General features: G+C 46.6%; 1 protein-coding gene across 2 annotated transcripts in view; it reads right to left on the reverse strand.

Annotated features, from left to right (window-relative positions):
- Positions 1 to 27,824, reverse strand: part of LOC143766862 (uncharacterized) — a 98,411-nt gene that overhangs the window by 46,576 nt on the left and 24,011 nt on the right. For both annotated transcript variants that reach the window (XM_077254851.1, XM_077254852.1), the window contains exons 2-6: positions 21,386 to 21,535; positions 21,077 to 21,256; positions 20,866 to 20,989; positions 20,697 to 20,794; positions 14,949 to 15,039 (exon numbers count right to left, since the gene is read on the reverse strand). In XM_077254851.1, the coding sequence (XP_077110966.1) occupies positions 14,949 to 15,039; positions 20,697 to 20,794; positions 20,866 to 20,989; positions 21,077 to 21,256; positions 21,386 to 21,463 (571 nt within the window). In that variant the 5' untranslated portion in view covers positions 21,464 to 21,535. The remainder of the gene's footprint in view (positions 1 to 14,948; positions 15,040 to 20,696; positions 20,795 to 20,865; positions 20,990 to 21,076; positions 21,257 to 21,385; positions 21,536 to 27,824) is intronic.

The following is a 27,824-nucleotide window of genomic DNA, read 5'->3' on the forward strand; positions in this document are numbered from 1 at the left end:
CAAGTGACTATGTGTATGACTCCTGACCATCGAGAGGTGATTCGCTTCCTTGTGTTGCATAACTTGCATGATGTCTTAGTGCTTGGATTGCCATGGTTGCAAACTCATAATCCAGTCTTTGACTGGAAAACCATGTCTGTGTTAAGCTGGGGATGTCAGGGGGCTCATGGGGAAGTACTTTTGGTTTCTATTGCTTCATCTACTACGTCTGAAATTCCGGCATTTTTGTCTGATTTTTGTGATGTTTTTGAGGAGCCTAAACTTGGTTCGCTTCCCCCTCACCGGGATTGTGATTGCGCTATAGAATTGATTCCTGGCAGCAAGTTTCCCAAGGGTTGTTTGTTCAATCTGTCTGTGCCTGAGCATGCTGCTATGCGGGAGTATATTAAGGAGTCCTTGGAAAAGGGACATATCCGTCCATCCTCATCCCCTTTAGGAGCAGGTTTTTTTTTCGTGGGTAAAAAAGATGGCTCCCTGAGGCCCTGTATTGATTATCGCCTGTTGAATAAGATTACAGTCAAATATCAGTATCCTTTGCCACTATTGACTGATTTATTTGCTCGTATTAAAGGGGCAAAGTGGTTCTCTAAGGTTGATCTTCGGGGTGCGTATAATTTGGTGCGGATTAAGCAGGGAGATGAGTGGAAAACTGCATTTAATACGCCCGAGGGCCATTTTGAGTATTTGGTAATGCCTTTTGGTCTTTCTAATGCTCCTTCAGTCTTTCAGTCCTTTATGCACGATATTTTCCGTGAATACCTGGATAAATTTATGATTGTGTATTTGGATGATATTTTGATTTTTTCGGATGACTGGGAGTCGCATGTTCAACAGGTTAGGAAGGTTTTTCAGGTTTTGCGGTCCAATTCTTTGTTTGTAAAGGGTTCAAAGTGCATTTTTGGGGTTCAGAAGATCTCCTTTTTGGGGTATATTTTTTCCCCTTCTTCTGTTGAGATGGATCCTGTCAAGGTTCGGGCTATTTGTGATTGGACGCAGCCTACTTCCCTGAAGAGTCTTCAGAAGTTCTTGGGCTTTGCTAATTTCTATCGTCGATTTATAACTGGGTTTTCAAGTGTGGCTAAACCTTTGACTGATTTGACTAAGAAGGGTGCTGATGTTGCCAATTGGTCCTCTGCGGCTGTGGAGGCCTTTCGGGAGCTTAAGCGCCGCTTTTCTTCTGCCCCTGTGTTGCGTCAGCCTGATGTTTCGCTCCCTTTTCAGGTTGAGGTTGATGCTTCCGAGATTGGAGCAGGGGCGGTTTTGTCGCAGAGAGGTCCCGATTGCTCGGTGATGAGACCATGTGCATTCTTCTCTCGAAAGTTTTCGCCCGCCGAGCGAAATTATGATGTCGGTAATCGGGAGCTCTTGGCTATGAAGTGGGCATTTGAGGAGTGGCGTCATTGGCTTGAGGGTGCTAGACATCAGGTGGTGGTCTTGACTGATCACAAGAATCTGATTTACCTTGAGTCTGCCAGGCGTCTGAATCCTAGACAGGCGCGCTGGTCTTTGTTTTTCTCCCGGTTTAATTTTGTGGTATCATACTTGCCGGGCTCGAAAAATGTGAAGGCGGATGCTCTTTCTAGGAGTTTTGAGCCTGACTCCTCTGGTGATTCTGAGCCTACGGGTATCCTTAAGGATGGAGTGATTTTGTCTGCTGTCTCCCCAGACTTGCGACGTGCTTTGCAGGAGTTTCAGACTGATAGGCCTGATCGTTGTCCGCCTGGGAGATTGTTCGTTCCAGATGAGTGGACCAGTAGAGTCATCTCAGAGGTTCATTCTTCTGTGTTGGCAGGCCACCCTGGAATTTTTGGTACCAGAGATTTGGTGGCCAGGTCCTTCTGGTGGCCTTCCCTGTCTCGGGATGTGCGTACCTTTGTGCAGTCTTGTGATGTTTGTGCTCGGGCCAAGCCTTGCTGTTCTCGGGCTAGTGGATTGTTGTTGTCCTTGCCTATTCCGAGGAGGCCGTGGACGCACATCTCTATGGACTTTATCTCGGATCTCCCGGTTTCTCAGAAAATGTCTGTCATTTGGGTGGTGTGTGACTGTTTTTCTAAGATGGTTCATTTGGTACCCTTGCCCAAATTGCCTTCTTCATCGGAGTTGGTTCCTTTATTTTTTCAGAATGTGGTTCGTTTGCATGGTATCCCGGAAAACATCGTTTCTGACAGGGGATCTCAATTTGTGTCTAGGTTCTGGCGAGCGTTCTGTGCCAGGATGGGCATTGATTTGTCTTTTTCGTCTGCGTTCCATCCTCAGACTAATGGCCAGACAGAGCGAACTAATCAGACCTTGGAGACTTATTTGAGGTGTTTTGTGTCTGCTGATCAGGATGATTGGGTCGCCTTTTTGCCGTTGGCAGAGTTTGCCCTTAATAATCGGGCCAGTTCTGCCACTCTGGTTTCTCCTTTCTTTTGCAATTCAGGGTTTCACCCTCGTTTTTCATCTGGCCAGGTGGAATCTTCGGATTGTCCTGGAGTGGACACTGTGGTGGATAGACTGCACCAGATTTGGAGTCATGTGGTGGACAATTTGAAGTTGTCTCAGGAGAAGACTCAGCAGTTTGCTAATCGTCATCGTCGTGTGGGTCATCATCTCCGTGTTGGGGACTTGGTGTGGTTGTCTTCTCGTTTTGTCCCTATGAAGGTCTCTTCTCCTAAGTTTAAACCTCGGTTCATAGGTCCTTATAGGATTTTGGAGATTCTTAATCCTGTATCTTTTCGTTTGGATCTACCAGCATCTTTCACCATTCATAATGTCTTCCATCGGTCGTTGTTGCGGAGGTACGAGGTGCCGGTTTTTCCTTCTGTTGAGCCTCCTGCTCCTGTGCTGGTGGAGGGTGAATTGGAGTATGTTGTGGAGAAGATTTTGGACTCTCGCATTTCCAGACGGAGACTTCAATATTTGGTTAAATGGAAGGGATACGGTCAGGAGGATAATTCTTGGGTGACTGCCTCTGATGTTCATGCCTCTGATTTGGTTCGCGCTTTTCATAGGGCGCATCCGGATCGCCCTGGTGGTTCTCATGAGGGTTCGGTGCCCCCTCCTTAAGGGGGGGGTACTGTTGTGAATTCTGTTTTTGGGCTCCATCTGGTGGTTACTGGTGGTACTGTTGACTGGTGTCCTGTGTGTCCAGTGCACCTGTTTCCATTAGGAAATTGGGAGTCTCCTATTTAGCCTGGCTTCTCAGTCATTGTAGTGCCGGCAATCAATGTTACCAGAGCACCTTGTTGCTTGCTACCTGCTCCAAGTCTGCAACTCAGCTAAGTTGAATCTTTGGCTTTTTTTGTGTTTGTTTTGTCCAGCATGCATTTATATTTCTTGTGCTGCTGGAAGCTCTTGTGATCTGGAATTACTACTCCGGTGTCATGAGTTGACAACGGAGTTAAGGTAATTCCAGGATGGCTGCTTAGGGTTTTGAGGTAACCGCGAAGTCCTCTTTTGTATATTCCGCTATCTAGTCAGAGGGCCTCACTTTGCTGAATCTATATTCATACTGCGTTTGCGTTTTCCTCTTACCTAACCGTTATTATACGTGGGGGGCTACTATAACTTTTGGGGGTTTCCCTGGAGGCAAGTCAGGTCTGTGTATTCCTCTAATAGGGGTAGCTAGATCTCCGGCTGGCGCGAGGTGTCTAGAGACAACGTAGGCACACCCCCTGGCTACTTTTAGTTGCGTGTTAGGTTCAGTATCGCGGTTACCTAAGATACCATCTTCCAAGAGCTAGTCCGTTTTTTGCCTGAGTCCCTGCCATTTGGATTCATGACAAACCCAGTCATCTTGATCAGCAGAAACAAAACATCTTAAATAAGTCTCCAAGGTCTGATTAGTTCGCTCTGTCTGGCCATTCGTCTGAGGATGGAATGCCGACGAAAAAGACAAATCAATGCCCATTTTAGCACAGAAAGTCCGCCAAAATCTAGACACAAACTGGGATCCTCTGTCCGAAACAATGTTCTCAGGGATCCCATGCAAGCGAACCACATTCTGAAAAAACAGAGGAACCAACTCGGAGGAAGAAGGCAACTTAGGTAAAGGTACCAAATGAACCATCTTAGAAAAACGGTCACATACTACCCAGATGACAGACATTTTCTGAGAGACGGGAAGATCAGAAATAAAATCCATGGAAATGTGCGTCCAAGGCCTCTTCGGGACAGGCAAGGGCAACAACAAACCACTGGCACGAGAACAGCAAGGTTTGGCCTGAGCACACACTCCACAAGATTGCACAAAGGAGCGCACATCCCTCGACAAGGAAGGCCACCAAAAAGACCTGGCCACCAATTCTCTGGTGCCAAATATTCCAGTATGACCTGCCAATACAGAAGAATGAACCTCAGAGATGACTCTACTGGTCCATCTATCCGGAACAAACAGTCTTTCCGGCGGACAACAATCAGGTCTATCCGCCTGAAACTCCTGCAGCGCACGTCGCAAATCTGGGGAGATGGCAGACAAAATCACCCCTTCTTTAAGGATACCAGTAGGCTCAGAGTCTCCCGGAGAGTCAGGCAAAAAACTCCTGGAAAGGGCATCAGCCTTAACATTCTTTGAACCAGGCAGGTACGAGACTACAAAATCAAAACGAGAAAAAAACAACGACCAACGCGCCTGTCTGGGATTCAGCCGCTTGGCTGACTGGAGATAAATCAAATTCTTATGGTCAGTCAAGACCACCACCCGATGCTTAGCTCCCTCAAGCCAATGACGCCACTCCTCAAATGCCCACTTCATGGCCAAGAGCTCCCGATTACCGACATCATAATTCCGCTCGGCCGGCAAGAATTTTCTTGAAAAGAAAGCACATGGCTTCATCACCGAGCCATAGGAGCTTTTCTGCGACAAAACCGCCCCCGCTCCAATCTCAGAAGCATCAACCTCAACCTGAAAGGGGAGTGAAACATCTGGCTGACGCAAACCCGGAGCAGAGGAGAACCGGTGCTTCAGCTCCCGAAAGGCTTCCAGAGCCGCAGAGGACCAATTAGCAACATCAGAACCTTTCCTGGTTAAATCCGTCAAAGGCTTAACAACACTAGAAAAATTAGCTATGAAGCGACGGTAAAAGTTAGCAAAACCCAAGAACTTCTGTAGACTCTTAATAGATGTAGGTTGCGTCCAGTCACGAATAGCCTGAACTTTGGCAGGATCCATCTCAATACCTTGCCTAATCCGTACCAGATTATATGCACCTCGAAGATCTCTCTTAGTGAACCACCTAGCCCCCTTAGTACGAGCAAACAAATCAGTCAACAATGGCAATGGATACTGAAATTTGACCGTAATTTTATTCAGCATGCGATAATCTATACAAGGTCTCAAGGAGCCATCTTTTTTAGCCACAAAGAAAAAACCTGCTCCTAGAGGGGACGAAGATGGACGAATATGTCCCTTTTCCAAAGATTCCTTGATGTAACTCCGCATGGCAGCATGCTCTGGAACTGACAAGTTGAACAATCGTCCCTTAGGAAACTTACTGCCTGGAATCAAATCTATAGCACAATCACAATCCCTATGAGGAGGAAGCGAATCACGCTTGGGCTCCTCAAATATGTCCTGATAGTCAGACAAAAACGCAGGGATCTCAGAAGGAGTAGATGAAGCAATTGACATTACAGGCGCGTCATCATGAACTCCCTGACACCCCAAACTTGACACAGACATTGTTTTCCAATCCAGGACTGGATTATGGGTCTGCAACCATGGCAGACCTAACACAAGAACATCATGTCAATTATGCAGCACTAGGAAGTGAATCACCTCCTGATGAACGGGAGTCATGCACATGGTCACCTGTGTCCAGTACTGAGGTTTATTCGTAGCCAAAGGTGTATAGTCAATTCCTCTCAGGGGAATAGGGACTTTTAACGGCTCCAAATCAAAACCGCAGCGTTTGGCAAATGACCAATCCATAAGACTCAGGGCAGCACCTGAATCTACATAGGCATTGGCAGAAATAGATGAAAGTGAACAAATCAAAGTAACAGACAAAATGAACTTAGACTGTAGATTACCAATGGCGACCGATTTATCAACCTTTCTCTTACGCTTAGAGCATGCTGATATAACATGAGCTGAATCACCACAATAAAAACACAATCCATTTTGCCGTCTATAATTTAGCCGTTCACTTCTGGACAGAGTTCTATCACATTGCATACTCTCAGGTGTCTGTTCAGAGGACACCGCCAAATGGTGCAAAGGTTTGCGCTCCCGCAACCGCCGATCAATCTGAATGGCCATAGTCATTGACTCATTCAGACCTGTAGGCGTGGGGAACCCCACCATAACATTTTTAATGGCCTCAGACAGACATTCTCTGAAATTTGCAGCCAGGGCACACTCATTCCACTGAGTAAGCACCGACCATTTCCGAAATTTTTGACAGTACACTTCAGCTTCATCTTGCCCCTGAGAGAGGGCTAATAACGCTTTTTCAGCCTGGGTCTCCAGGTTGGGTTCCTCATAGAGCAAGCCTAGAGCCAGAAAAAACGCATCCACACTAAGCAATGCAGGATCCCCTGGAGCCAATGCAAACGCCCAATCCTGAGCGTCGCCCCGCAGGAAGGAAATGACAATTTTAACCTGCTGAGCAGGGTCTCCAGAGGAACGAGATTTCAAAGAAAGAAACAACTTACAATTGTTCCTAAAATTTAGAAACCTAGATCTATCCCCAGAAAATAGCTCTGGAATAGGAATTCTAGGCTCAGACATAGGAGTGTGAATAACAAAATCTTGTATATTTTGAACCTTAGTAGCAAGGTGCTCCAGACTGGAAGCCAGACTCTGGACATCCATATCAACAGCTCAAATCAGAGCCACTCTAAGGGTATGTGCACACGTTGCGGATTTCTTGCAGAAATTTCCTTTAGAAAACCTGAAATTTTCTGCAAGAAATCCGCATTTTTTTTGCGTTTTTTTTTCCGTTTTTTTCGCGTTTTTTTTAGCATTCTGCAAGCGTAATTAGCTTGCAGAATGCTAAAGTTTTCCAAGCGATCTGTAGCATCGCTTGGAAAACTGACTGACAAGTTGGTCACACTTGTCAAACATACTGTTTGACAAGTGTGACCAACTTTTTACTATAGATGCAGCTTATGCCGCATCTATAGTAAAAGATAGAATGTTTAAAAATAATAAAAAAAATAAAAAAATGCTTATACTCACCCAGACATCTCCTCACCGGCGTCCGTTCCTCTTCCTATAGCTCGTCTGTGCGCACAGGACCTTCCGTGACGTCACGGTCACGTGAGCGGTCACATGACCGCTCACGACCAATCACAGGACAGTGACGTCATCGGCAAGGTCCTTCAGCGTACATCAGCTACAGGAACCGAAGCGACAGCATGCAGTGGAGGCGGGAAGACATCGAGGGTGAGTATAGGACTATTTTTTATTTTAATTCTTATTTTTTGACCACTTATATGGTGCCCAGTGCGTGGAGGAGAGTCTCCTCTCCTCCACCCTGGGTACCAACCGCACATAATCTGCTTACTTCCCGCATCGTGGGCACAGCCCCGTGCGGGAAGTAAGCAGATCAATGGACCCCTAGGTGTGCGGAATCCCCTGCAATTCCGCATTTTAATGAACATGTTGCTTTTTTTTCCGCGATGCGATTTTTTCGCGGAAAAAAAGGCTACATTTGCACAAAAAATGCGGAATACACTTAAAATAATAGGAGGCATATGTAAGCGTTTTTTTCGCGTTTTTATCACGTTTTTATAGCGAAAAAACGCGAAAAAAACGCGAAAAATACTTAACGTGTGCACATGGCCTAAGATTAAGAGGAGGTGAGAAGCTAGCCAGACAGCAATCAGAGACACGGCAGCAGACCAAAAGGAAAAAAAAAAAAAAATTTCCTCAAGGCTTCTCTTCTCCTGGTTCTGCCAATTAACACCTTGTTGGCCGGCTGTACTGTTATGATCCCAATGGCTGGGGATCGCGAAAAGGACAAGCGCAAATATAAAAAATAGGACAAGCTCTAGGGAGATGGAAACTGGACTGACCGAAGCCCTAATCCTAACAAACACAACTAGCAGTAGCCGGGGAACGTGCCCGAGTTGATTCTAGACGTCTCGCGCCAGCCGGAGAATCTAACTACCCCTAAAGATGAAACAAAGGCCTAGCTTGCCTCCAGAGAAATCACCCCAAAGATATAGAAGCCCCCCACAAATATTAACGGTGAAAACAAGAGGAAGGCACATACGCAGGGGTGAAATAAGATGTAGCAAAAGAGGCCCGCTAATGCTAGATAGCAGAAAGATACAACAGGGGTCTAAACGGTCAGCAGAAAACCCTTAAAAAAATCCATCCTGAATTTCACGTATCCATGTGCCAACTCATGGTACATGGGGTGAAATTCAGCCCACTAGAGCAACCAGCAAGCATAGGGTTCACATTTTAGCAAGCTGGACTAAACAAAACATAGTTAATCAAAAAGCTCAAAACTGAGAACTCAAAACTTAGCTTGTCCTGAAGAGTCTGAGAGCAGGTAGTCAGAGGAACAGAAAAGCACTGATTACATTGACAGCCGGCAAGGAACTGAAAGGGAAACAGGGCTAAATAGGAAACTCCCAGCGACTAATGGAACAGGTGGAGACCAGAGACCGCAAACAACAAAAGTCACCCAGTACCACCTGTGCCCACCAGAGGGAGCCCAACAACAGAATTCACAACAGTGGTCCCTAAAAAAAATGGTTTTGTAAATTTTGTTGTAAAAATGAGAAATTGCTGGTCAATTTTTAACCCTTATAACTTCCTAACTAAAAAAAAAATTTTGTTTCCAAAGTTGTGCTGATGTAAAGTAGACATGTGGGAAATGTTACTTATTAACTATTTTGTGTGACATATCTCTCGGATTTAAGGGCATAAAAGAGGGATTTTTGGTACTTACCGTAAAATCTCTTTCTTGGAGCCTTCATTGGGGGACACAGGACAACCATAGGTGTATGCTGCTGCTGCTAGGAGGCTGACACTATGCAAAAAAGGAAAAAGGCGTAGCTCCTCCCCGGCAGTATACACCCACTGACAGGCACCAAGCACCTCAGTTAGTGCAAAAAGCAGTAGGAGAAGCGACAGAACTCATAACAGTAAAAGTACCAACTCAACTAGGGTCTCCAGGCCCCAAACACAGTACCAGAACAAACCAGTAGGGAGGGTGCTGTGTCCCCCAATGAAGGCTCCAAGAAAGAGATTTTACGGTAAGTACCAAAAATCCCTCTTTCTTTATCGCTTCATTGGGGGACACAGGACAACCATGGGACGTCCAAAAGCAGTCCCGGAAAAGGGTGGGTAGAAAGGAAAAGAGAAAAGGTCTCAGGTCGGCCGGTGTGCGATCGCCGCCTGCAGTACCTTCCTACCAAGACCTGCATCGGACGAGGCTTGGGTATGAACCCGATAGAACCTCGTAAACGTGTGCAAAGATGACCAGGTTGCGGCCTTGCAAACTTGTAAGGCAGAGGCCTGGTGGCGAACAGCCCAAGAAGCTCCGACAGCTCTGGTGGAGTGAGCTCGCACCCCCGGAGGAGGACGTGCCTCATGAACACGGTACGATTCTGAAATTGCCGAGCGAATCCAGCGCGAAATGGTGGATTTAGACGCTTGAAAGCCCTTCCGATGACCTTCAGAAACGACAAGGAGAGAATCGGATTGACGGAAGGGAGCGGTTCTAGAAACATAGACCCGAATGGCCCTGACCATGTCAAGCTTGTGAAGAGACTTCTCCAAAGGATGAGCTGGAGAAGGGCAAAATGATGGAAGGACAATGTCTTCGTTGATGTGGAAAGCCGAGACCACCTTGGGAAGGAATTCAGGAACCGGTCGAAGAACGACCTTATCCTGATGAAGATTAAGGAAAGGGGAACGACATGACAGGGCTGCCAACTCGGAGACCCTCCTGATGGATGTAATGGCAATGAGGAAGGCGACCTTCCAAGAGAGAAGGGAAAAGGGCACGTCATTTAGAGGCTCAAAGGGAGCAGCCTGAAGAGCGCCAAGGACCAGGTTAAGGTCCCAAGGGAGGACGGAAAGGAGGGGCGATATGCACAATTCCCTGTAGAAAAGTCCGAACCTGGTGAATGGAGGAAAGGTCACTCTGGAAGAGAATCGACAGAGCGGCCACTTGTCCCTTGAGTGTGCTGAGGGATATGCCCGAATCGAGACCAGACTGGAGGAAACCGAGAAGATCCGAAAGAGAAAAGGACATTGGAAAAACTTCATTGGTTTCGCACCAGCGAAAGAACGCTTTCCAGTACCTATGGTAGATACGGGAAGAAGCCGGTTTTCTGGCTCTGATCATGGTCTATATGACCTGGGAAGAGAGACCAGAGTTTTTCAAGACTGCGGCCACAACGGCCATGCCATTAAACTCAGCGACTGAGAACTCTGGTAGTAGAGAGGTCCCTGCGAGAGGAGATCTGGGAGTCTCCAAGGAGTGTCCGCGAGAATGTTTACGAGCTCGGCGTACCACGGCCGCCTTGGCCAGCCCGGCGCTATCAGTATGACTGGAATCCCTTCCAACTTGATCTTCTTTACCACCCTTAGAATCAAGGGGAAGTGTGGGAACAGGTAGGGAAACTGAAACTGGGACCATGGAATTACCAGGGCGTCATGGCCGACGGCAAAAGGATCCCGGGCCCTGGCGACAAACTGTGGGACCTTGTGGTTCATCCGGGACGCCATAAGATCGACGTTTGGAGTACCCCAGCGGAGGTAAATTTGATTGAAGACTGCAGGGTGGAGAGACCACTCGCCCGCTGCTAGGCCCTGGCGACTGACAAAGTCGGCTGCCCAGTTTTCGACCCCGGGGATATGAACGGCTGACATGGCCGGAACGTGGCGTTCCGCCCACCGAAGAATCTTTGCCACTTCTGCCATTACTTGGCAGCTGTGAGTCCTGCCCTGGTGGTTTAAGTACGCCACGGCCGTGGCGTTGTCCGACTGGATGCGGACGGGAAGATTCGACAGAAGAGACTGCCAGCGGATTAGCGCAAGGAAGATTGCCCTGATCTCCAGAAGGTTGATGGGAAGGAGAGCTTCCTGGGTGGTCCAACGGCCCTGAGCCGTGTGTTGTCGGAAGACTGCTCCCCACCCGAGAAGGCTGGCATCGGTGGTGATGACCTGCCACTGAAGGGGAAGAAATGATCTTCCTCTCAGGAGAGAGGAGGACAGCGTCCACCAGGTTAGGGACTGACGGACCTGGAGAGGAAGGTGGACGGGACGGTCCAGGGAGTCCAAGGACCTGTTCCAGGTGGATAAGAGGAATAGGTGGAGGGGGTGGGTGTGGAACTGGGCGAAAGGAACAGCCTCCATGGAGGCCACCATCTTTCCCAGGACTCCCATGCAGAAACGAAGTGACTGAGGGGCTGGGCGTTTGAGAAGGCGGACCGCCTTGAGGAGTACTGAGAACTTGTCCTCTGGGAGGAAGACCCGAGCTAAGTTCGTGTCGAACACCATGCCCAGGAAGGACAGTCGTTGGAATGGAATCAGAGAGGACTTGGTCCGGTTGATAATCCAGCCGAGACGGGTCAGGGTGTCCAGGGAGACCTGGAGACTGTGGGCACAGTCTAGACAAGAGGACCCCTTGATCAACAGATCGTCCAGGTAGGGGATAACGAGGATCCCCCTGGAACGAAGGAAGGCCATGACCGCCACCATGATTTTGGTGAAGACCCTGGGGGCAGACGCTAAACCGAAGGGGAGAGCCGTGAACTGGTAGCGATTGTCCCCGACAGCAAACCGAAGGGATTTCTGATGCCGTACGCAGATGGGGACATGAAGGTACGCATCTTGGATGTCGACCGAGCAGAGGAACTCCCCGGGTTCCATGGCGGCGATCACTGACCGCAGGGATTCCATTCTGAAGTGGCGAGGTCGGACGTGGCGGTTCAGAAGCTTCAAATCCAGGATAGGGCAAAGAGACCCGTCCTTCTTTGGGACTACAAAAAGGTTCAAGTAGAACCCGCAAAAACGGTCTTCGGAAGGAACGGGAATTTCGACTCCGGCGGCGACCAGAGACGTTACGGCTTGAAGCAAGCCGGGTAAATGGGACGGATGCTTTGGGGGGTGAGAGAGAAAGAAGCGATTTTCCGGGAGGGTAGAAAATTCCATCTTGTACCCGGAGGTGATAATCTCTCTGACCCAGGCGTTGCTGATCACTGACAGCCAGGTGTCTTTGAAGAGAAGAAGCCTGCCTCAAACCCTGGAAAGACTCCCAGGTGGGGGCGACCCGTCACTTGGAACGGTATCTGTTGGAACGAGGTCCGGAAGACCTGGGAGGTGGAGCCCTGGATCTCCACATGGGAGCTGGCTTGTAAGAGGGTTTTCTACGTTCACCAGTGGTAGCGGGTCTCTCTTGTTGCGAAGAGGAATCTGAGGCTGCAAACGGACGAAAGGGGCGAAATGTTCGAGGAGCCTTTGGGTTAAAGAAGCATTTTGGCTTGGACTGGGGGAGAGAGGTACTCTTGCCCCCAGTCGCGTCTGAGATAATTTGATCCAGACGAGCGCCAAAAAGCCTGGAACCTTGAAACGCCAAGTTAGTGAGAGACTTTTTGGAAGTAGCATCCGCATTCCATGCTTTGAGCAAAAGAATGCGGCGCATAGCGACAATGTTGCTGCTTGCCCTGGCTGAACAGGCTGCTGCATCTAAGGAGGCAGTGAGAAGGTATTTCCCTGCGTAGTTAATCTGGTCGGCGAGGTCAGCCAGCTCGGTAGGGGAGGCCAAAGCCAAAATGCCTCGGCGGAGAATCTTGGCCCAGGCAGATATGGCCTTAGCCACCCATGTGGAAGCAAAGCTGGGGCAGAGGGAAGCACCAGTTGCCTCAAAAGATGATTTGGCCAGCACCTCAATTTGTCTGTCCAATGCGTCCTTAAGCGACACGCCGTCCGGTAAGGAGAGAACAGTCTTGGAGGAAAGACGGGAGATCGGTGGATCGACCTTGGGAGATTCAGCCCACTTGGAGAGAAGATCGGCGCTAAAGGGATAGAGCATGTCCAGATGTTTTCTACCCGAAAAACGTTTCTCAGGATGTTCCCAGTGTTTAGACAGGGTAGACTCAAACTCCTCATGGGTAGGAAAGGAGCGAGAGGGACGCTTCACCCGCTTAAGGGAGACAGAGGAATCCTGGGGGGAAACCTCGTCTTGTTTTAGTTTGAGGGTTAGCGATATAGCTGAAATAAGAATATCTATGACAGCCTGCATGCTAGAAGCCTGGTCTGAATTGGAGTCAGAACCGGACTGGGAATCCACAACAGACCCAATGTCCTCCTCCAAAGAGGGGAATTGGGAGGAGGAGAGCAGCTTGAGCACTGCGGAGGGACCTGGAGAACCAGACGAAGAGCCAGACAGAGTCCTCTTTCTAGAGCGGCTGGCTGATTTGTCTCCCTGTGGTTCAGGGTCAGGTGCGGCCGACTCGTCATGGAAGACGGTCGGAGCGCTGGTGGCTGAAGGAGGCTGTGGAAGACGTTCAAGCGCCTGGACCAGGCCAGTTCCACAGGTAGAGGGAGAGAGGATCGACCAGGGGCCCGATGAGAGAGGGGTCGCTGGAAACAGAATCCTTCGTCCAGAAGACGGCCTCGACCCCAAAGACAAGGGGGAGGGTCACCGCTGGTGACCACCGTCTTCCTCTCAGCCCTCTCCGAGGAGAGGGGTGAGGGGGACTGTTTGGCAAGGACCGCCACCATAAAGACCCTGGAGCACCTGGGAGGGTGACAGGGCATAATGTCCTGCCGGCGGCCTGAGAGCTGAAATGCGGACGACACCACACTGCTTGCTCAGCCGCCCTCCTGGGGAGGCAGGGTGGGAGATTGCACCCTGAATCCCTGAATGCTGTATCTGAAAAAGAAAAGTCAAAACATTAATAAAAACACCGAAACCTGTAAAGGAATCAAGATTAGCAGTGGATCTGAAGATCCAGGTCCGCCTCCTACAGACACTAAGCACAAACTGAGGTACTTGGTGCCTGTCGGTGGGTGTATACTGCCGGGGAGGAGCTACGCCTTTTTCCTTTTTTGCATAGTGTCAGCCTCCTAGCAGCAGCAGCATACACCCATGGTTGTCCTGTGTCCCCCAATGAAGCGATAAAGAAAATTCAAAGTTTGAAAATTGCAAAATTTAAATTTTTTTTGCCATATTTCCGTTTTTTTCATAAATAATCGCAAGTAATATCGAAGAAATGTTACCACTAATATGAAGTACAATATGTCATGAAAAAACGTTCTCAGAATCAGCGGGATCCGTTAAAGCGTTCTAGAGTTATAACCTCATAAATTGACAGTGGTCAGAATTGTAAAAATTGGCTTGGTCATCAAGTACCAAATTGCCTCTGTCACTAAGCGGTTAAAGAGAACTGTGTATAATAGTGCAGAGCGGAGATGTCTTAAAGGGAACCTGTCAGCAGGATTGTGCTCAGTAATCTACAGACAGTGTCAGGTCAGTGCCGTTATATACTGATTACACCGATACCTGGTGATGAAATCCATCTTATGGTTGTTGTTTAATCTGTATTTGTAGTTTTTAGTTGATGAGATTCTCGTGCTCTGGGGCGGGACTGTGGGCGGGGCTTTATGTGGTGCTCTGGGGCGGGGCTGTATGTGGTGCTCTGATTACATATGCATCTGTATTGGCTTCTGACAGGTCGCTGATCCCTCACTACATGAGCTGACAGCCCCTCTGACTTTGAATCGGAGACCCCGTGGCATGATGCTGGTTCCGATCGCTGCCATGGAGACCCGATGTCGTCATGACGACATCAGGGTCTCCAGACCTGAGAGGCTTCCTGTCATGCGCAGTGATGATCAGGAAGTCTCTCAGATCAGTGTATAGAAGGAGAATGTTGTGGTCTAGAGGCAAAATGGTGATCATAGTAATACGGCCGGACTACACCACCGATAAAGCAGCCACAGCCGGTGATGAGAAGAATCTGTGACTTCTCTGCATTTAGTGGTCACTACTCACCTGGGTAGTCATATGTAGGAATCTCCTCTTTACACCGCTCATCCCCCCTCACATATGTCTCTGTAGTATTAATATGGGTCAGATCTTCATCCTGAAACAAATATTGTAAAAGTTACCGACAGATGGAGAAGTCACATCTATGATCAGCTCTAATCCTGCCATCTCCACCGTTCTCATTACACAAGTATAAAATATCGGATTACGTACCGGTAATGCTCTTTTATAGAGCCCACGACAGCACCCACTGAGAGAGGGGATCCGCCCCTAGGAACAGGAAACCTACAGAGAGATAAAAGGGGCGGCCCCCCCTCGCTCCTCAGTTGTTTTACAGAGAAAAAGGAGGAACCGCCGCCAGGTTTTTTAGTCTTATTAGGTTTAGGCATATATACATATTTACAACCTCATACCATATTATTCTATTATATACATCTCCCTATTAAGACACCACGTGCAACTAAATAAAGAAAAGGGAGGGAATCGAATGGGTGCTGTCGTGGGCTCTATAAAAGAGCATTACCGGTACGTAATCCGATATTTTCTATTCGCCACGACAGCACCCACTGAGAGATTTTCAGAGACTATATACTGGGTGGGTTAACTGAATCAAGAACCGAAACCCCAAAGGTCAGGTCAGAAGCAGCAGACAGATCTAATCTATAATGTCTATAGAAGGTGTTTGGTGAAGACCAAGTTGCAGCCTTACATATAAGATCTATCGGCACGTTCGCCCTTTCTGCCCAGGAGGTCGACACGGCTCTTGTGGAGTGTGCTCCCACATGCATTGGAGGATCTCTTCCTCCAGCTTTATACGCCAGGATAATGGCATCTCTAATCCAGCGTGATAGCGTGTTCTTTGTAACTCTGGAACCCTTGGTTTTTCCCTGGAAAGAGACAAAGAGAGCCCTACTCTTCCTCCAGTCCCTAGTCCTCTCTAAGTAGGCTAGAATAGTTCTCTTAACATCTAGGGTATGAAGCCTGGCTTCTTCTGGAGTCGAGTGGTCTTCATAGAAGGTAGGTAACAGGATCTCCTGGGATCTGTGAAAACTAGTGGCTACCTTAGGGAGATAACAAGGGTCCGTCTTTAAAATTATTCTATCAGATGTCACGGATAGATAAGGAGGGTCAATAGACAAGGCATGGAGATCACTCACCCTTCTAGCGGATACTAACGCTACTAACAGTATTGTTTTTAGCGAGATGTTCTTTAATGAGGCCTCATGTAGCGGCTCAAACGGGCTTTGTGTCAAGGCATCTAGGACCAGAGATAGATCCCACTGAGGCACCTGTGGTATATGAATAGGTTTTGATCGTTCACATGCTGATATAAAACGAGAAACCCATCTATCTCCCGCCACATCATAACTAAAGAGGGCTCCTAGAGCTGAAACCTGGACTCTTAGAGTATTTACCGACAGTCCTAATTCAAGTCCTTTTTGCAAGAACTCCAATATTGCAAATATAGGAACTTCAGCGGAAAGTTGTGCAGTATGAAATTTAAGGAATTTTTTCCAAACTCTGACATAGATTTGGGTAGTGGAAGGCTTTCTACTCTTCATAAGAGTATCTATAAGCCCACTGGAAAAACCCCTTAGAGTTAGTAAGTGCCTTTCAAATTCCATACCGTCAGATTCATGCCTTTTACCCGAGGATGGAGAAACGGTCCCTGAGACAACAGGTCCTTGGTCTGAGGCAGGATCCAAGGGTCTGTAGTCGACATTGCCCTGAGCCAGGAGAACCATGGCCTTTTGGGCCAGAATGGGGCCACCAACAGAACTCTTGCCCCCTCCTCCCTTATTTTTCTTATTACTATAGGTAATAGATTCCATGGAGGGAATGCGTAGGCCAGGTCGAATGTCCATGGTACCTGAAGGGCATCGAATATGTCGGGGTTGTCCAGTCTGCAAAGGGAAGCAAATGTTTTGACCTGACGGTTGGACCTTGTTGCGAATAGGTCTATTTGTGGCATGCCCCATCGGTCTGTTATCTGCCGGAAAATCTCTCTGCTGAGCATCCATTCCCCTTGATGAAGGGTATGGCGACTGAGGAAATCGGCACGGATGTTGTCTATACCTCTGATGTGCACCGCTGACAAGGACAACAGATGACTTTCGGCTAACGTCATGATGTCCGAAGAGACTCTCATAAGATTTTCTGATCGTGTACCTCCTTGACGATTTAAATAGGCTACTGCCGAGGTGTTGTCTGAGAGGACCCTTGTGTGAGAGCCTCGTAGCTGGGGAAGAAAGTGGAGTAGGGAATAATATATGGCTCTTAATTCTTTTACATTAGAAGAATTAGCTAACTCTGACCTGGACCAAAGGCCCTGAACCACCTGATCACCAAAATGTGCTCCCCAGCCCTCCGGACTAGCATCCGTGGTTACTACGGCAGAAGGGGTGATGACCCATGGTACCCCCTCTGATAGATTTCCCCAATCTAACCACCATGTAAGGGAGTGTACTACCTCTGCCGTTAAGAAAATTGTTCGATCTAAATGTACCCTATCTTTTGTGTCTTCCTGCAATACCAATTTTTGCAGCTGCCTGGTATGGAATTGAGCCCATTTAACCGCAGGGATACATGATGATAGTGAACCTAACAATGACATGGCATTTCTCAGTGACATATTACGCTTTTTGATAGCTAAATCTACTTTACTAATTATCGAATACTTTTTATCATCAGGCAACCAACATTTTTGGTCTACTGAATCCAGGAGGAGACCTAAAAATTTCTGACAAGTGACGGGTTGGAGTCTGGATTTTTCCCAGTTAATAATCCAACCCAGCCTTTGTAAAGAGGATACCACCTCCTCCAACCTTTGCTCACACTGTAAGAAATTTTTCCCCACAAATAGTAGGTCGTCCAGATATGGGATGACCAATGTGTCTTTTAACCGTAGGAAGGACATTACTTCCAAAAGCAACTTAGTAAAGGCTCTAGGAGCCATAGACAGACCAAAGGGCATTGCTCTATATTGAAAATGACGAACTTGACCGTCTATAACTACTGCTACCCGAAGAAACTGCTGGTGCGACTGGTGTATGGGAAGATGATAATAAGCATCCTTGAGATCAAGTACTACCATGTAACAGTTAGGGAACAAATTTTTAATGGCTGATCGAATGGATTCCATCTTAAATGTTGTGGGTTTTATGAACATATTTAGATTTCTCAAATTAAAAATAGTTCTATAGGATCCGTCAGGTTTTGTAATCAGAAACAAGGGGGAGTAGAACCCCTGCCCGGTTTGAGATGACGGAACCTCTATTAAGACCCGTTTTGCAAGAAGGGACTTGACTTCTACTTCCAATGCTTCTTGTTGTAGTTTGGACTTTAGGGAGGTGAGCCGAAAGGAATCCGGAGGTTTTCGGATGAAGTCTAGAGTAAGGCCTGAGGATATTAATTTTATGGCCCATGGGTTGATAGTTATTTCTCTCCACTGATTGATAAATCCCAGTAGTCTACCACCCACTGGTGGAATAGGGTTCTCGGGATTTTTCAGCTGGTTTGAAGGGACGTTTGTTAAACAAATTGCCTTTCTGCCTGAAGTCTTTGTTCCTCCATTGCTCTTTAAAGCTTCCCTTTCTGCCAAATGCTGGCCTCCTAAATGCCCTTCTGTAAGCAGGAACAAAGGGATTAGGAAAACCTTTTTTACGCTCACCCGCCTTAGTGAGTATCTCATCCAGAATAGTTCCAAAGAGGTACTCACCCTGACAGGGTATGGCACACAACTTGGATCTGGACTGGGCATCCCCCTTCCAGTTCTTTAACCATAAGGCTCGGCGGGCAGTATTTGCGAGGCTGGCTGTCCTGGCCGCCAGGCGGAGAGAATCCACGGAGGCATCGGATATAAATGCCGCAGCGCTCTTAATTAAGGGGATGGATGCCCTCAATTTCTCTCTAGATATACCATTCTTGATATTCTGGTCCAGCTGGTCTAACCAAACCAGCATAGATCTACTGGTACATGTGGTGGAGATTGCCGGCCTAAATGCAGTGACACAGGCCTCCCACGATTTTTTCAAAAGTGCATCCGATTTCCTATCCATGGGATCAGATAAGGAGCCTGAATCTTCCACTGGTAGGGAAGAACGGCGGGAAGTGGATGCGACAGCCGCATCGACCTTTGGAACTTTAGTCCAGGTGTTTAAATCTTCGTCCTCAAAGGGGTAACGTCTCTTACAGGATACTGGTGTAAACCCTTTCTGCCCCTTGCTCCACTCTTTTTTAATGAGGTCTTTTATAGTCTGGTTCACTGGGAATACGTGGCCCTTTCGCTGAGATAGACCTGCGAACATAACCTCCTGGGCCGTTTGGGGTTCTTTAACCTCCGACACCCCCATCGTTTTCCTCACTGATTTGACTAGACTATTTACTCCCTCAGTCGGGAAACAGACATATTCCTCCTCATCTGAGGAACCAGACAAGTGGGAGACGTCTGAATCAATTTCCCCACTTTCCGCCGACGTGTCAGCATTGGGTGAGGATTTTCTCCTACTTCTCTTCTCAACACTGCCTGAGGGACCACCACTCAACGATTGGAGTTCCTCCCGAATCATGAGCCGTATTTCGTCCATTTTAACGGACTCCTCCTGCCGCAGGGTGTTATCTATGCATGCCTGACATAACGTTTTTGGATAAGAGTCAGGCAGGGGCTCAATACATATAGCACACTGCTTGTGCTTGGTCTTCTCCTTGCTTTTTGCCTAGAGGGACATGAGCAGAGGAGACCAATATAAGCTCTGAAGGAGCTGAATACCCAAACATTCTGAAGCATACTATACCGATTGTTGGGTGGATCGTCCGGTCTGGGATGTGGAACGGGATGATCTCCTTCCTGATTTTTCAGTGGAATCACTCTTCCTGGAGTGTCCACTATTCTTTTTTGCAGCATTACCACTTTGCTTTTGTGGCTCTTCTACAGGGTGCTCACTGACTTCCTCGTGGGACGACATAATGCACACTGTTTTTCCCTTCCTATCAGACTTTTATAGTGTGGGCTATCAATCTCAGCCCCCGCAGCTGCAACCCATTTTTTTTTTAATTACCTGCACCAGGACACCTGCGAACACCGCCAGGAGGAATCCAATATGGCGGTTCCCCCGGAAATGCAATGCCGACCTCCGGGGGTCGGCCATACTACATCCGGGATTCCGGACGCACTGCGCATGCGCCGGCGTCTGCCGCATTTTTCCGGCATTACAACCCCACGCATCGTACCTGAGGGACCGGGGGGAGCCACCGCTGTTCCGCGCCACACCTTCCAGACCGGGATCTCAGGTAACCATACCGCCATGGTCTTCCTTCCACAACGATGTCCCAGCAGGGAGATCGTTGGAGCTTTCCAGGCCCCACTATTTGGCCGGTGCAGACGAGGAGGGAACCAACAGGAATCCCCGACTCTGCTTCTACTCGCTCTGGAGCCCCTGCCGCTCAGCAGAGACGCACAGGTGGCATCCAGGCGAGTTTTTCCTCTTCTCAGACACCGCTGTACAGTGTCTACAGAGATCTTCTCTGTGGGCTTCCTTCTAGGAACAGGAAACCAACTGAGGAGCGAGGGGGGGCCGCCCCTTTTATCTCTCTGTAGGTTTCCTGTTCCTAGGGGCGGATCCCCTCTCTCAGTGGGTGCTGTCGTGGCGAATAGAAAACATATAATACTGGTGGATAAAACAAGACTGAGCACAAGACCTTCACCGGCGTCTACACATCATATGGGAGATCTCCTGACACCTTCTCTCCATCTACCTGATAATCCTGAGGAGCATTAGGATCTTCTTGCTTGCAGTGTTGTGGTAGAAGAGGTTGTGGACATCTCTCTGGTGTTGTCCTCTTACTGGATAGATCTGGAGGAAACACATACAGGGAGTGAATTCATTCTTTACATAGGCCGTGTGTATTTAGTCCTGTCTATTACCTGGAGATGTGAGGGGCTGGGGAACCTCCATTTTGACGTTCTTGTACAGATCTCTGTGTCCTTCTAAATACTCCCACTCCTCCATGGAGAAATAGACAGCGACATCCTGACACCTTATAGGAACCTGACACGACACATACAATGATACCGTCATCCCCCGATCCCTTCATAGTGTTACTGTATAATGTCCCAGCATTCCCAGCAGTGTCACCTCTCCAGTCAGCAGCTCAATCATCTTGTAGGTGAGTTCTAGGATCTTCTGGTCATTGATGTCCTCATGGATCAGGGGGTGAGGTGGAGGCCCCGGGATTGGGCTCAGGGGTCTTCCACATCCCTCAGACACAGGGTCCTGACAGCGATCACTAGAGGTCTTCTTCACCACTATGTAATCCTGGTAATGGAGAAACACATTAATAAATCTCACTACAGACATTTCCAGAGTCCTCACCTCTCCAGTTCTGTCCATCTGTTATTCCCATAGATAAGAATGATGTAATGTGACGTCATCAGAATCTCTCACCTCTCCAGTAAGCCGGAAGAGGATCTCTAGGGTAAGGTGTAATATCCTCTCCACCATCTTGTCTCTGTCCATATCCATCTTTGATGGGTAAATCAGGAAAATTCTCTTCTATAGAAGATCTTCACTGAGAGGATCCGATATTGTAGAGACCTGAATGAAAAGATGAGCCGATGTAACATCATAAGAATCCTGTGTAATAATACAATTACTGGAGATAATAAGGGAAACATATGCGGAGATTTATTATTTTACAGTATTTAGTTTCCTTCTTTACATCTACTAATAAAACCTATATATTTAGGCCACAGACAACAAGCAGTTTCCTCCTCGGAGTCGGCAGCTGAATACGTTTCTCATAGACTCATCTTCCATAACGCTAATTCTCGTCTCATTTACCGACCCTGGAATCGGCATTAGCAATACTGCAGGAGATATTCATTACACGCGACATGAGAAATAACTACTTCATGATGAGGACGACATCTTCATCTTCTACTACAGCTCTTGACCGCGTATGCCGAGTACGGTTTTTCCTTCGGGTGTAATCCTAAATACCGCCAAACCCTGATCTACTGTCCCAACCCATTCCTTAAATAAAAACACAACCATTTATATTCTTTTGGATATTTTGGCCACAGCGGCCAACTTTTATTAACAAAAATAACAAACAGTAATACAATCAGTATATATATAAATTCGAGGGGAGGGTTCTTGGAGCTAAAAGATCTGGCAAAACCCCAAAAAGAAGATCGACCACCATATTACCCTCAGCCGTACATCACCAGCTCACGGGCACCGTACATCCCGTTCCGGGAAGAGAAAAACCACCAACAGCTCCCAGGGTAAAAACCCCGTCCAGAGCCCATACCAAAATGCCAGATCAAACCCCACACTGTGAAGGAACAAATTATGAAAGGTTCTCCATTTTGTGCTAGATTCTCCATTTTGTGCTTTTCGACTCCATTTTCTTGTTGCTTAAAGATAAATTCTGTTATTTAATTAGGTAAAAGGTTACAGCTGCCATGAAGTAATTTTATCTTGTTGTTCACAAGCCTGGTATGCAACTAGGCTATGGTTCATAATTGGTATAAAGACCTTGAGTCTTCTGACTCGAGCCAGATAATAGATTCGGGGGTGTATCACTATACAAGACTGAGGCATCTGTTAGAAAAACATATACTATGTCAAAAAGACATGACCATATCTGTAGTTTCCATTTTTCCTGTATCCTCATGGGTTAAGTTTTTTCTGTATTCTTATAGGTTAAGAACTGTGAGCGTGTTCCTATGCTGATTGGTTGAAGTATAGTTTCTATGACTATGAAAACTCATACACAATAAACGGGGGCCAGAGATCTGCTCGATCCCCCATACAGAGACACACGTCTCCGTCTGGTCATTTTCAGTTGCCGGCAACGCCCTGTAGATTAATTTGGAAATCACTGAGTTAACCGTGAAGGATCAATTTAGATCCTCCCTCAACAGTTGGCGCCCGAGAACGTGGGGCTCCAAGCAGGAACGCCGGAGGACAACAAGACAAAGGATCCTCGGACCGGACACAGGCACTGGAAAATTGGGACTGATCATCCCCCACAACAACCACGGTAAGTTGGCAGTTATACTGTCCAGACTGACCATTTGGTGTGGTTTTCCTGTGTTTGTTGCTGCAAAGAGGATCTGAGGTTTGTCCCCGAAGGTGGGATGATTTTTGGGTGGAATCATATAGAGGTGTAGTTCCGTTGGGAGCCCAGTGCTCGAACCGTACCTCATAAGGGACGGACACCCCGGATTGACCAGTGATGTAATTCTCTTTACAGTCAAAATATCCTGAATTCCTGATCACTGTTAGAATCAGGCGCGGTGAGGTGATCGAAGATTGGTTAGGATGCGTAACTCAGGAATATATATATAGGTGTATTTCCAGAGGTGTCCGTAGGGTTTAGTCTGAGACGCCCTCCTCCTTTCGCTGAGTACCGCGATTTTGGCTTGTCCCAGCGGGGGACAGGTAAACCCTAGTGGAATAGACTATACGGCCGCTCTAGTACTATGCACGACTAAGTAAGGGTATTTAGCTCTAAAGGAGAATCAGTTTCCGTGGAAGAAGAAGATTTTGAATTGTGTGATGAATTTGATATTGTTAGCCCAAAGACGGGGAAAGAAATCTGTCAGGAATGCGGGGAAAATATTCTCAATCTGGCATGTGAATTGTGTGATGAAGATTTTGTAGAAATTAATTAAGTCTGAGAACTGCTGTACTCCGTTTCTGTGTTTATCTCTAGGATACTAGATGGGAGGGGTCAAGCAGCTGCGTTGTTGCTTTCTCCCTTCTGCGCTGAGGAATGCTGTGATTTTCTTATCTATGCTGTGTTTCTGGTGTGGAGGGGGCACGCACGTGGCTGCGCTCGAGTTTCACTGTATTTTCTTGGTAGTACTACGCGCTGGTAGATCTGTGTTTTGTTTAAAGCGTCAATATTGTTTTGAAGTACAAAGAAATATTGTAAATTGAAAGTGAAATCTAGTGCCTAGTTTTAGAAGGAAATTTGTAAGTGATTGTTTGGTTATCAGTGTGATTGAAAGATTGGTAAAAGATGAGGATCAACAGAGGAAGTGAATTCTGATTGTTTTTGTTACGTTGAAAAAGGGAAAGTTGTCTATTACTATGACAAAAAACTGGATGTTTTGTGTTACCAGAAGGAATTGAGAAAGTGATTGAGGGTAATGTGTTAGAAAGACAAATAATTAAAAATAATAATCTGAAACAGGGGGGCTCCCTGTTAGATGATATGGTCCCTCCCCAGGAAATCAAGCTTCTCCTCCCGACTGTAAGCTCCGTGCCCCTCAATCCCAAAGCACCAATATATACTGGGTTGCCAAAACTTAGTGCGCCCCTACCCCATGATCCTGCCGGGTGGATTTGTGATGTATGCGGAGTTACTAATTCTCAGTGTAGAGAGGTCTGTTACAATTGTGGAGAGAAGAGATCTGGGGTTGAAGCCCCCACCTTTCCCTTGCTAAACGCTGACGGCACCTTTTATCGGCCACCGCCAGCACCAGCTCCTGTTATGCCTAGTATTGCTAGTGGTTATGAGTATCCGCCCCCACCTACCTTAGCCACTCGGTCAGAGACAGGATATAGAGAGGAGATAGAAGATTTCCAGGAAATGTATTCTAATGTTATTCTTGGACCCCTCCGTCATGATGTGCTCTTTAGGATAGGGACAGGGGATCTCACAAAACAACATGTTGGGGCCATAGTAAATGCCGCAGATAACCAGCTCCGACATGCTGGAGGACTGGCTGCAATGATTTCACAGAAAGGTGGACCCATGATACAGGAAGAATCTAATTCATATATACAAACTTATGGCCAGGTAGAAACAGGACAGGTTGCAGCAACCAGAGCAGGACAGCTGCCGTGTCAATATGTAATACATGCAGTGGGACCACGGTATAATCCTACCAATATTCCCAGGTCCCAACAGTTGCTTACTGAGGCTGTCCAGAACGCAATCCTGTATGCCTCCTCTGTTCCCCCCGGTACGATGTCTCAACGTACAATGGCCATACCATTAATCTCTGCCGGTATTTTTCAATATCCCAGGAAGGATGCCGCCATGGTCATAGCATCAGCAATAGAGCGCTGTATACAGGAAAACCCCATAAAATTGGAGGAGGTCCGATTTGTCCTCGATAGCCGCCTAACGGCCCATCAGGCAATACAATCTCTAACTGTAACAGAGCCTCCTGCACCACCTCCACAGCACATGCCTTCTGTGCCCGTACTACCGCCACCTCCTCCCGCCCCCGAGCCAGTAATATCAGAATTTGAAGAAGATGATGTGAAAGCTACTCCTGACAGGCCAAAGTATACCCCCTTATCTCCATCCCAGATAGACACCCTTTGTAACCAGTTACCCGATCCAGAAACCTCCCCCATGGCCTTCTATAGACAAATAGCAGCGAATTGAGAGATTTATTCCACTCCCCGGAGAGATCTGTTACACTTACTCCAAGTGAAGGCTGGGGAGGGGCATTTTCCAATTATTGAGGGTGGCATAATGTATAATGTGAACCTGGATGGGGGAGCATATGAGAGTGGTGTTGATTTCTGTAATGCTTTAAAAGTTTGGGCACAAGATAGATTAGCGGACCAAGCTAAAGACAAGGGTTAAACCAGTAGCCACAGCAATTCCCCGCTCCAAATACAGCCCCCCTCACAGATGCAAGGACGCAGCTTTGTTCCTTATCAGTGGCCCAAGTAACAGACTCCAGCTCCTGCCCTCCTCCCACCGTACACAAATCCAGTCTCATACTATAATATCTTTTTTTAACCCTATGTCTGGGAATCTCCCTCCCCAGCCCCGCCATGTCAATTCTCAGACCGAGAGCTTGTTTTAATCGGTGTAGATGGCAGACCCAATAAATATACTCTTACAAAACCTATCCCTGTGGGACCCTTCTCTGAAGTCACGGCTCAGTTCGTAATCTCTCCCACATGTCCGGTAAATTTATTGGGGGCAGATTTTTTATTACAGTTCTGCTCCAGAATATAATTCCAAGATGATGGTCAGATGGTCCTTACGTTATATAACCCCTATGTAGATGAATATAAAGAGATGTGTATCCTACATGCCCTTCCTACGGTTATGATGGTCCTGATAGACCCAGATTCTCCCCCAATAATGCCTGAATATATGTCACACAGTACACATAAAATAAATTGCAAATAAATCAATTCTTCATTCATATATCTGTATATGTAAAGAAAGTATACAGAAATTTTATATGCGTCACCCAAGTGCACTGTGTAACAATCGCTGTGGAAACCACAGCAGCAGCCAGACTAGAACCAAAACAATTCAGTAAGGGTCAAAAGAACCAGATGAAATACCAGGACATGGACTTATCAGAATATATTTTTATTATTATTGTGCGTGACAATGATTACAAAATATATTAAAATTACATAAATCCACAAATATAAAATATATAAATATTAAATGTAAAAACTACAAAACATGCGCTGCACCAGGAAGATCAGGATGAAAGTGTGAAATACCACTCCTAACTCCAGCCCCACTACAATAACAGGATGTCTTGGATTACGCTGACACCACGTAATTAGAGATTTCTCTGCCAAGTCCAACTCAATAAAAAACGGTAAAAAAGTGCACAAGTGCCAAATCCAAATTAAAATGTCTATGCCAAATTCAACTCAGTATAAAACAATAAAAAAGTGCACAAGTGCCAAATTCAGATTAGAGTAACCAATTATGATTATAAATCGATGCCAATCACTGCATAAAGTGACAGAGTGCAGAAAGTGTAAATAGCGCAACTCAGTATAAAACAATATAAAAGTGCATACGTGCCAAATCCTGATTAAAGTAACCAATTATAATTATAAATTGATGACAATCACTGCATAAAGTGACAGAGTGCAGAAATTATAAATGGCACAAGAATTTATCCACAAAAAGTGCCTAGTAAAGTGTCAGTACACGTTGGAGATAGCTAATTATCGAAAAAATTGTGTCAGCGATTATATATTAGTCTATACCTGCTGGGGCTGAATCCTGGACCTGCGCTTCTCCCGACGCGCGTTTCGGATTCGGTATATCCTTCTTCAGGGGGAAGGATATACCCCCTGAAGAAGGATAAACCGGATATAATCGCTGACACCATTTTTTCGATAATTAGCTATCTCCAACGTGTACTGACACTTTACTAGGCACTTTTTGTGGATAAATTCTTGTGCCATTTATAATTTCTGCACTCTGTCACTTTATGCAGTGATTGTCATCAATTTATAATTATAATTGGTTACTTTAATCAGGATTTGGCACGTATGCACTTTTATATTGTTTTATACTGAGTTGCGCTATTTACACTTTCTGCACTCTGTCACTTTATGCAGTGATTGGCATCGATTTATAATCATAATTGGTTACTCTAATCTGAATTTGGCACTTGTGCACTTTTTTATTGTTTTATACTGAGTTGAATTTGGCATAGACATTTTAATTTGGATTTGGCACTTGTGCACTTTTTTACCGTTTTTTATTGAGTTGGACTTGGCAGAGAAATCTCTAATTACGTGGTGTCAGCGTAATCCAAGACATCCTGTTATTGTAGTGGGGCTGGAGTTAGGAGTGGTATTTCACACTTTCATCCTGATCTTCCTGGTGCAGCGCATGTTTTGTAGTTTTTACATTTAATATTTATATATTTTATATTTGTGGATTTATGTAATTTTAATATATTTTGTAATCATTGTCACGCACAATAATAATAAAAATATATTCTGATAAGTCCATGTCCTGGTATTTCATCTGGTTCTTTTGACCCTTACTGAATTGTTTTGGTTCTAGCCCAATAATGCCTGTAGAACCAGTAAAAGTGTTTCTCAAACCTGGTGCCCCTTTTCCCAAAGTCCATCA

The sequence above is a fragment of the Ranitomeya variabilis genome, chromosome 4 (assembly GCF_051348905.1).
Source record: "Ranitomeya variabilis isolate aRanVar5 chromosome 4, aRanVar5.hap1, whole genome shotgun sequence".
Lineage (NCBI taxonomy): Eukaryota > Metazoa > Chordata > Amphibia > Anura > Dendrobatidae > Ranitomeya > Ranitomeya variabilis.